General features: G+C 38.9%; 1 protein-coding gene across 1 annotated transcript; it reads right to left on the bottom strand.

The window, feature by feature from the left end:
- Positions 1 to 283: 283 nt before the first annotated feature.
- Positions 284 to 9,330, bottom strand: cyp11c1 (cytochrome P450, family 11, subfamily C, polypeptide 1). Its single transcript, XM_016559004.1, is given in 13 exon segments — positions 284 to 533; positions 1,708 to 1,905; positions 2,257 to 2,335; positions 4,085 to 4,251; positions 5,045 to 5,211; positions 5,296 to 5,499; positions 6,320 to 6,534; positions 6,762 to 6,793; positions 7,324 to 7,506; positions 7,508 to 7,540; positions 8,200 to 8,287; positions 8,382 to 8,662; positions 9,079 to 9,330. Coding segments are annotated over 12 exon segments (1,659 nt in total). The 5' UTR covers positions 8,558 to 8,662; positions 9,079 to 9,330; the 3' UTR covers positions 284 to 416.
- Between the last annotated feature and the right edge of the window lie 2,032 nt (positions 9,331 to 11,362).

The following is an 11,362-nucleotide window of genomic DNA, read 5'->3' as shown; positions in this document are numbered from 1 at the left end:
CTCACACTGATTTATACAACATTTTACTCCTAAAACATGGTGAAAATGTGTTTGTTTTCTGTCTATTGACAGTATTTTCTGATTTATGGAGTGATAAAAAGAGAAATCCAAAACCACTTCTGGAAAAACCTTTAACTCTGATATGACGACAAAATCAGACAAGAATTATGAACCTGCTTTATCCAATGTTCAGATTTATTATATTTTTTGGTGCATATTTAATTAGACAATGCCTCATTTGCATATTAAAAACATAACATTTCAGAAAACTTGTAATGCTTGTAATAAAAAATGTTTACAATTCTTAATGTGATTTGTAATTTTTTTTACCCTATTCAACTTAAAATAATGATGAGCACAGATAAATAATTTATAATAAACTGCAATATTCCAAAAATAATAATAACAGTGGTGATTTATAGTGAGCGTGTGGTGAAGGTGATTCTGGGAGGAGATTCGGGCTGCAGAATGAGAGTGTATTTGGTGTTCAGCTCTTCTGTGGATGAGACCGTCAGTCTGAAGTTCCTCAGACTCACAAACACACTCACAAACACACACACACACACACACACACACATCATCATCAGGTAACATGATTTACTCAAGCAGAACATGCTCCTGGATCCTGAAACAACATTCCCATCACTCTGTCAATCAGTTTTAGTGTTAGAGTTAGTGTTAGGTTAAGTTAGGGTTAGATTAGAGTTAGTCTCAGCCTGGATGACCATAAACAACAGCTCAATCTGATGTGTTTTTTAGCTCCCAGGAGTCAAAGTGCAGCAGTTTCAGCAGTTCACCTGGAAAGCTGTTTGTAAAATATTCATACATTGGTCCATTATATAGTACAATAAAAAAATGGTTTGGGATTTACCAATTTTCACTCAGAAATTGCTGGTAAATTTCACAAATTATTTCAAAGAAACGCCAAGGGCCACATTGACCACAATTAAATATGAAATTTTGAAGTAGAAAGACTGAAATAGTATTTCCTTGTAAAACATGCTCCCATCATGTGTTTTATTTACAGTGTATTTTTTGCATTGTATAATCTAACATCGTTTTACTATCATTGAGATACTGTTACAGTTTTCGTTTATATTATGAATTAGACTATGAATATTATTAATGACATTTTATTTTTAGATTTTCACTTTTCACTTTAATTTTACTTACATTTTTTATTAATTTTGTTGTGTTTTTGCCATTTTTTAAATATGTCTGTATTATTTTTATTTATTAATTTTAGTTTATTTAGTTTTAGTTATTTTGGAAATTTTGGATTTTAGAAATATTGTCTTGGCAACCAGCTGAAAAAAAAAATAAAAATCTAAGTTTATTTTATGAAATAAGTTTACGTTTTTTATATTTGATTTGATTTCAGTTAATGTTTCAAGTTAGTTTAATAACCCTGAGTTTAACTCCGATGAACCCGACACGTCTCAGCGTATCTCTAGGTTATGAAAATTAGAGATATATTTCCTAGTGCTTCTAAAATATACTCTTTAACACAAATTATATAATATGCTTGCACTGCTATTTGCACTTCTGCTTAGATGTTTCTGTGTTTGATTGGCTCTGTAATCTACACAATGACAATAAAGATGAATCAAGTCGAAACAGCATGTAGAAACAGAACGCAGGTGGATGCTTCACACATCAGAATCAGGATGAGGGTTTGTGCGCTGTTGTAAATCCCTCGTCACTCACGTGCATTAACAGCAGCTGCATCTCGTTCTCTGCGATTCTCCGGCCGACACACTGCCTGGACCCGAAGCCGAACGCCAGCGAGCGAAAGCCTCCTCCTGAAGCCGCGTCCAGACTCCAGCGGCTCGGCTCGAAGCGCTCCGGACGCTCGAACACTTCAGGACTGCGACCCAGAGGATACAGACACACCTGCACCAGCGTCTGAAACCAGCAGCAGACCACACCCAGTCATTTCAGACCCGCTCCCGACGAATGTTCCACCAATTCAACATTTCAACTTCGATGTTATAACTTTAAAACATAACATGACTGAAGTAACATTCTCTTTATGATCCAAAGTGCAGCACACATGAAGTTCAACATGGTGCAAACGCAAAACAAATTCACTTGTTAAATATCTTTGCAGAACAGATGCATGAAATATGAAGTACAAACATATCCTACATGTTCAGGAACAATTGTAAATAAGAAAAATGCTAAATATTTCTGAGCCAAAACATTGAGTTTTGGAGGCCGACTCAAAAAGTCCAAATGATTCATCCCTCGTCTCACCCCTGCCGGCACGTGGTAGTTCTGCAGGACGATGTCTCGGACCGGATAGCGCTGGACGGTGATTCCTACGGGATACAGCCTAAACACACACACACACACACACACACGCACGTATTGCTAAGAATCTTAGTGCAAATAGCCGCTGCCTAAAAAGTAATGGGTTACTTTACAAGTTACTTGGAAAAAGTAATCTGATTAAACTAATTGCATTACTTGTAATGCATTACACCCCCCCCACACACACACACTCACACACAAACAAACAAACACTCACACTCACACACACACACACATTCACACACAAACAAACAAACACTCACACACACTCACACACGCACACACACACACATCAGCTCAAACACACACACACTCACACACTCACACACAAACAAACAAACACAGGAGGAGATCTACTGAGGCGCTTCTGATGCTCTTTTGCCCTTTTTTTTTTACTTACTCAGGGTTATCATAGTTAAACTAAAACTAATACCATTAAAAAAAAATTTGTTAATTGAAATAAAATGAATGTTAACTAAAATAAATTATAAAAAAAAACTAAAACTAAAACTTTTTTCATTTCAGCTAGTTTCCAAGGCGAAATTTATCATTTTCATTTAGCTTAACTTGATGTATTAAACTAAAACTAAAAATGAAGCAAAAATTACTATTCTTTATACTTCACTATATATGTTCATTAAAAAAAAGAAAAAACAAAACAGTAACTGCGACTTTTTATCTCACAATTTGAATTTTTTTTCCACGTGATTGCAAGAAAAAAGCCTGAATTATGAGATACAAACTCATTTTCATCTTCATTTTAGTTGAAAATAAAGCAACTAAATAATAATACTAAATAACACACACACACTCACACACTCACACACAAACAAACAAACACAGGAGGAGATCTACTGAGGCGCTTCTGATGCTCTTTTGCCCTTTTTTTTTTACTTACTCAGGGTTATCATAGTTAAACTAAAACTAATACCATTAAAAAAAAATTTGTTAATTGAAATAAAATGAATGTTAACTAAAATAAATTATAAAAAAAAACTAAAACTAAAACTTTTTTCATTTCAGCTAGTTTCCAAGGCGAAATTTATCATTTTCATTTAGCTTAACTTGATGTATTAAACTAAAACTAAAAATGAAACAAAAATTACTATTCTTTATACTTCACTATATATGTTCATTCAAAAAAAGAAAAAACAAAACAGTAACTGCGACTTTTTATCTCACAATTTGAACTTTTTTTCCACGTGATTGCAAGAAAAAAGCCTGAATTATGAGATACAAACTCATTTTCATCTTCATTTTAGTTGAAAATAAAGCAACTAAATAATAATACTAAATAATACTTATCTATTAATTAATTTAGAAAGTATAATTCATTAAAACACACAACAAACAAACCTTCAAATATTATTATGCATTTTAACTTTTGTTACAATTATTAAAGATATAATGCATCACAACGTACATTATGCATACCTTTATAATGCATTATACATAACGGCTTTAAGTGTTACCAATGTAAAAATACAATCTAATTCAAAATATTTCCAAAAACTATAATAGCATTTTCACTGCTTTTCCTAAAACAATTTATTTCTTGATTTTTACTGCATTTATTACAAAACTGATCAATTTTCCTGTTTATCACTTTAAGCTGCTTTGAATCAATCTCTATTGCATAAAGCACTATAGAAATAAATTGACTTGACTAGAAGCGCAGGAGATTAAGGAGGAAACTTTATATCGGCGACTCTATGTTACGTGTCTGACTCTTTACTGATGCGTTTATGATGCTCTCTCTCTCAGCTCTCACCTCAGCGTCTCCTTGATGGTCCCCTTCAGCAGCGGCGCCCCCTGCAGGGCCTTCTGGGGGCTTCCTGATGCCTGTTGCCATGACGACAGCACCTGCGCTCGCACCCGCTCCTGCACCCCAGGGTTACGCGCCATCTCGAAGAGAGCGAACTGCAGCGGCACGGCGGTCTGACGGACACACGGAGTCATCGGTTCAGTTCACACAGTCTGATGTGACGCTACGCTGGACTTCATATTCATACAGACCTCGTTCATTAGTTTAAATGAAACACATCAGAACACAGACAAACATTTATTTCCTAATGTCACCGATGAATCACTTACAATATGAAAACAACAATTAATGAAATAGATCTAGTTTTAATGTTGACTTTAACGATTTCTTTTTACAAAAGAGTAATGCAGTTGTACACATCATTCCTTGCACAATCTGCAAAATGTTAATGATTTTAAAAAAAATTAAGAGGGATCATAAAAATAACAACTATTTGTTTTATAGTTTTATTCGTTTTTTTAATATATCGATACATACAATTCAGCCTTTTTTTATATGCATTTATATTTCGCAATTCTGACTTTTCACAATTGCAAGAAAAAAGTATGAATTGTAAGGGAAAAAAATCAAAATTGTGAGATAAAAAGTCACAATTAAATTTTTTAATCTGCATATACTTTTTAATATTTTTAATCAGTTTTTATTTTTTATATTTTCCGTTTTCATTTTCAAATTCTAGTAATTTTGTTGTTTTTTTTGTCAATTTTAGTATGACAAAAATAAATGTCTATATAGTTTATATTAATTTTTATTTTTTAGTTCTATTAGTACATCAAGTTCACCTAAGTAACCTAAATGAAAACGAACATTGCCTTGGCAATATATATTATATATATAATTTTATTTCAGTTTATTTTAGTTAGTGTAGTTGTAGTAAGTGTGATGGTTTATTGTGTGAATTTATACCGTATCGACTCCGCCGGCCATCAGTTCAGTGATGTTGGCTTTGATCAGCTCTGATGATAACTGTCCCGCCTCCATCAGCTGACCCAGCACACCCAGGAACCGCCCATCAGAGGCTCCGCCCACCACAGTCTGCAGACGCTGGTACCCGCGCTGGATACGCGCCTCCGCTGCAAACACACACACACACACACTCACAGAACAGAACTCGTGCTGCAGGAGAGCGTGTGTGTGTGTGTGTGTGTGAGACGCACCGTGGCTGAAGATGTGGTCCCATGCAGTGGCGTGCTGTGTCCAGAGGGGGGCGCGCAGGGCCAGCAGAAGCCGCGGCGGCAGGTACAGCAGCGGCGGCGTCGTGGCTAACATGCGCTCAACGGCCCAGATGAAGCGCTCCGCCTCTTCAGACGGAGACGACGAGAACAGGCCAATCCGCTCGCCGTACAGAACATGACAGCTCGCTGGAGACACATTATTGATCTGATTGTGAACCATTCAGACATTGCTAATAATTTTTGGACCTAGTAATGTCATAACTGGATCTTCTTTCTGGTGATTTATGCAGGATTTCTCCAATCACAATCATTTAGTGCTCTGAAACCCGGCCCTCAAGGTCACGCTTAGATCCGCCTCCATTTTTGAATGCCACGCCCACATCTCAGCATCCAATCAGCAGCCAATGCACAGAACCAAGACCCGCCTACATTTTGTCTTTTACAATAATCCGTTTCATTTGGCTGTGCATTACAATAAGGAAGAAAATATCTTTACTTCTTTACTTCTGTTTCATTATGACTACAGCAGAAATGATAAATACTCATCTTTCAGATTCTTAGTTGTACTCGTCCAATGAATGTTATTAATCTCATAAATATGCACAGAACTAGAGAAAGGGTGGGGTTTTGGAGAGAGGGCGGGATTTGGGAGAAGGCGGGGTTTTGGAGACAGGATGGGGTTTGGAGAGAGGGTGGAGTTTAGGGAGAGGGCAGGGTTTGGACAGGGTTTGGGAAAGAGGGTGGGGTTTTGGGAGGGGGGTGGGGTTTGGAGAAAGGGTGGGGTTTTGGAGGGAGGACGGGGTTTATGGGAGAGGGTGGGGTTTTGATGAGAGGACGGGGTTTGGGAAAGAGGGTGGGGTTTTGGAGAGAGGGCGTGGTTTTGGGAAGAGGGTGGGGTTTGGAGATAAGGTGGAGTTTTGGAGAGAGGGCATGTGATTGCATCATTAACCAGAGCATGATAACAGAATGTACAAAATTATTCTCAACTCAACAACACAACACTGACCTTCCAGGGCAAAGCGGAAGAGGTCAGGACTGGGGTCAAGGGTCATACTACGCTGACCCGTCTCCCCCACACCCTCCGTCTCCACCCGGTGTCGCAGCGACCGGCAGAAATCCTGCGCGACGTCGTCCAGCAGCGGAAGGAAGCGCCGTACGGCTGAAGTGACCATCACCTCCCTGTTCAACAGCAGCCTGTCGGCGCGCCACTCCGTCCCGTTCCTGCAGCAACGTTATTACAGTACAGAGAGATGCACAAACTCTCTTTACAGCAAAACATCTGACTGAAGTTTGCTGAACAGATTGAGACTGCAGAAATAATGAAGAAAAGTGATGACAGAGATCCTGCAGCATTTGAGATCTGATGAAGTGGTGTTTTTGGGTTCACTGCATCACAGTAACACACGTTTCTCACACACACACACACACACACACACACACACACTGACTTTAGGAAGACGCCCTTGCTGTGTCTGCGCGTCTCTCACACTCACACACACACACACTCACTCACACTCTCACACACACACACACACACACACACGATCCAGTACATTAACTCTGTGTGTGTTTATTCCTAAAGTACAGCTATGCAAACTCCATAAGAGAGTTCAAATCAATCAAAATGAGATGCCTTCAAAGGTAAAACTGGTTGATAAATGAAATGTTTTGTCAAGTTTTCTTGTAGTTAGTCTGCTGTCATTATAATTAGCTTCATATAAAACTATCCAAGCCTATATGATCTCATTCAGAGAACTACATAAACAAGTGACACTTTTACAACAATTATAAACCCATAAATATAAAATAAAAAGTGTAAGAGAATATGAGAGTTTCCTGATGTTTGTGTGAAGCATATGAGGTAATAAACACAAAACTATGTCAAAGCTCCCACTGCGGTGTTATTGTGCGACTGAGACACGCTTGTGCATTCATAAAACAACACAAAGCATCAGTGATGAGTGACACACTGCGTGTGAAAGCGTCCGTCGGCGGTGTGTTTGAGCGTCACATGACCCTGCAGGGCTCCGTGTCGGTGCGTGGCGCGGGCGTTCGGCTCTGTTTCCCCGTGAAGATCCTGGCGCTGAGGCTGAGGCTCTGGAAGGCGCTGAGAAGTCCGAAGCTGTCGTGTTTAGCAGGGGCTTCGGGACCAACCATCTTCACCAGATCTCGCGGGAGACACACTCTCCCCCCCCACGGCACGCAGCTGCTCCGCGTCCTTGGCATTCTGGGACGGATTAAAGAGAGCAGACTAATGAGCCGGAGGACAAATCACAATCACATCTCATTACAATGATTTTAAACAACATACAGGGATTTATTCTCTGTGCAAAACTTTTATGCATTTGGCTGAGGCTTTAATTCAAAGTGTCTTGCATTGCATATAAGCTACACGTGAAGGCTGTTTAATTGTTTAATTGAATAGATCAAATTTATTCACATGCAAACATGATTTATGAATGTTTTTAGGTGATTAGACAGTTTTCTGCAAGATTCCCTCAAACACAACACTCATGCAAGAAAGCCTCGGTTTATAATTAACGCACGGTGTAATTCCCCTTACAGAAAAACACATGTGCAATTAAAACGTGGATTTGATATTCATGGTGTAAAAAACCAATGTGGAAAACACACGTTTACACCATCAAAATGTTCCAAAACCACATTTCACATGCATGTGATTTTAACATGTGATTCTTCTGGAAGAGTAACAATGATGCTTTGATCTCTCTGACATCATATCTGTGTGTTAATATGCTACACAAGTGTATCAGTTCTTGTGATGTCATCACTTAAGGTCCGTTCACACCAATAACGATAATAACCATAATGATCTACAATCCCACGGACTCTAAGAGAACAGAGAGTTCACGCTACACAGAGGACCTTGGCCAGCTGGTATTTCCTCCTGAAATGCGCTCTGATCGCAGCTCTCTCGGCGTTCTTCTGAGCGTTCATCGGAGTGAGAGAGAGCGTTACTGTCCACAGTGAATCGTTCTGATTGTAACCTGAGCCTCTTTCTTCACATCACATGATGTTCTGAGGTCCTATCAGGTGACCCGTCTCACCTCTCTCGCTCCAGGTCGGCCTGATAGGATCGCAGCAGACGCGGGTCCGGCGCGCCGGTCCTGCCCTTTGACCCGGGCCATTTGGACCCTCTCTTGGACCGCTGCTTCTCTCCGCTCACGCAGAACTTGAGCGTCTTTACGGGGCCCAGCAGAGACGTCTTCAGCACGGACTCCATGACGCTTACGATCAGATCTATAGCAGCACTATCTGTGTGTGCGGCTGGATCATCATCAGACGGTGCTGTAATCACACACACGGGGACAGATGGAGAGACTCAAATCTGCAAGGACAAGGACACAAACATCAATTATATTCACACACATCACATGTGCTTCCAGTGTCCCAAAAACCAGCCAACATGGTCAGAAAAATCAGCTTCGTTCAAAGGGAAAAACAAGACCCAATTGGGAGACATTTGTTCTCGTTTTAACCATAAACTCACTTCATTTGAATACATTTCTCATTAAACAAGACTTCGTATCATTTTGCATCTCCAGTAGATGTGTCTTGATTTAAGGATGTTTAGATATTTGTACTGGAAAACAAGACAAAAATCACTTTTTGCAACTAACTTGAAACATCAGTCAATTCCACAGTTTAGAGTCATTAGATATTAATATATGAGCACAGAATGACCGATCGCAATCTAGTAATGCACAGAGATGCATGATGAATTCAGATAAAGCGTTTACATACAGACTGTGTTGTTCAGTGACCCTCGTCTCTATCCAGTAACAGCCATCTGTGTCGCTCCAGTCACTCAGGGCCGATGAAACTCCACTAACAGCGGCACACTCACAATATTCCTGTTCTTCTGGATCTGCTGTCGCTCTGCAAAAGATCTCGGGTCGTGTGTGTGCAGGTCCAGATTACTACACTAAAGACTTTAACGAGGGGAATCTCATTAGACGCCACAGGAGCAGAAGCACGTGCAGCTCACACACACTCACTCACACACACACACACTCACTCACTCACTCACTCACACACACAAAAAACCCTTTCAATGTCATCAATACAGATCAAACTACAGCCAGTGTTTGTTCTACCTGTAAATAAAATTATAATATAAACTGATAATCATAATAATAGTGTTTTTGTTCTACCCAAATAATAAAATAATTTAAAATAATTATAGTGTTTTTCTATATTATATTGTAAATATAATAGTTTAAATAATAATACTGTTTTTTTCTACTTGTAAATATAATAGTAATGATAAAATATTAAATAATAATAAGTGTTTGCTCTGTCTGTAAATTAATAATAAAAAAAAAAAATTATTAGCCAATGGTTAATGATACACATTAAGTTGTAGCATGAAAATTTTGTCGCATATGTGAGTGATTCACTCGCATTGTAGAGGGTTGACAGAGTCAAAAAATAAATGTCATAACCACAATTTATACATTTTTCAAATCATGATGACATTATAATTTAGCTCATGAATAATCAAAAATGCCATTACCATAACATACTGTATAACATAACATACTGTATAACATAACATAACATCACATATAACATAACATAACATAACATCACATAACATAACATCACATAACATAACATCACATAACCATTAATGGAACACTTCTGGCTGTGGTGATTCTAACAACAAATGAACAATTTCATGAATAATGTAAAGCAACAGACGACATGAAACTGTCTCACTCTCAATGAAGACAGACGGAGAGACTCATCTGTGTCTTCAGATGACGAATCAGAGTTTGACAGCAGGAGGAGAGAAAAACTCAACCATGATCAATCACACAGAGAAAACATTTAATGAAGAATAAAATGACAGGAGGAGAGGAAGGTCACTGATGAAGAAAAACAGCCCATCTGCAGTTTTATCAGTGACCCTGACGAGGCCTTGATGAACTGACAGGTGAGGACACAATTCATTAAAGACAACAGAGAGAGTGTGTGTGTGTGTGAAAGAGAGAGAGAGAGAGATTGTGTGTGTGTGTGTCTGTGTGTGTGTGTGTGTGTGTGTGTGAAAGAGAGAGAGAGAGAGTGTTTGTGTGAGCATCTGAGCATCTTAAAAGATTGAGAGGAGATCAGTGTCGACACGTGAAGCAGACAGACAGATGAACAGAGACACAGACAGACAGAGGTGTTGAATAATAGAGAACGGTCGGGTTGAGGTCATTACTAATCACAAACTCCTCACATAAACCAGAACACACACACACAGACACAGACACACAGACACACACACAGACAGACACACACACACACACACACACACACACAGTGTGTTACTGTATACGCCACAGTGCTCATGCAAACATGAATTAATTTACCTGCAGACAAACACTGATCCACTGATCACAGCTCTACTCAGTTTATTTGCTGCATGGATAGAAACCTTAAAAGATTCCTTGTAAACACACACACTGTCACTCGCACAATGATACAAAGCATATTTTATTACAGAGAACGCATACTGTAGAAACAAGGCTATTCATCTCATACAAAACAACTCAAGTCATAAAATAAATCCTGAAAAAGTGTTCATCTGCTGAGAACCCCGACATGTGCGATATTTGAAATTCTAGGCTACTGCTATGATCCCAAAACAACCTTAAGACATCCCGCCTCCTGAAGCTGTCCGTCAAGTGAAAGCTGACCAATCGGGGAGCTTGTGAAGGTGTCAGTCTAATTCTACTGGCTGTCAGGTCTCTCTGTGCTCAGCTCCAGCATTGTCTCTTCTAATCACGAGCTTCCATTACACTTCTGCCTTCAGTTCTGTTTACAACAAACCCAGAGAAACGTTTCTACACTCGAAACATGAAGCTAATAAACGCATGATTACTAAAGTATATGGTTTGCAAGTGATTTTCATGAGTTTGGGGGTATTTTCATAACAATAAAGAATGTTTACGTGAGAAATGCTAAGCTGGTGTAGCGATTAGCTTAGTATAAAAGGCTACAAATAACTTATTTCGACAACATTATCCACCTTATTTTTCCT

Source organism: Sinocyclocheilus rhinocerous, unplaced genomic scaffold, assembly GCF_001515625.1.
Source record: "Sinocyclocheilus rhinocerous isolate Xijiao unplaced genomic scaffold, SAMN03320098_v1.1 scaffold828, whole genome shotgun sequence".
NCBI classification, from domain to species: domain Eukaryota; kingdom Metazoa; phylum Chordata; class Actinopteri; order Cypriniformes; family Cyprinidae; genus Sinocyclocheilus; species Sinocyclocheilus rhinocerous.
Note: the sequence above shows the minus strand (reverse complement) of the source record. Positions and strands in the feature narration are given on the sequence as shown.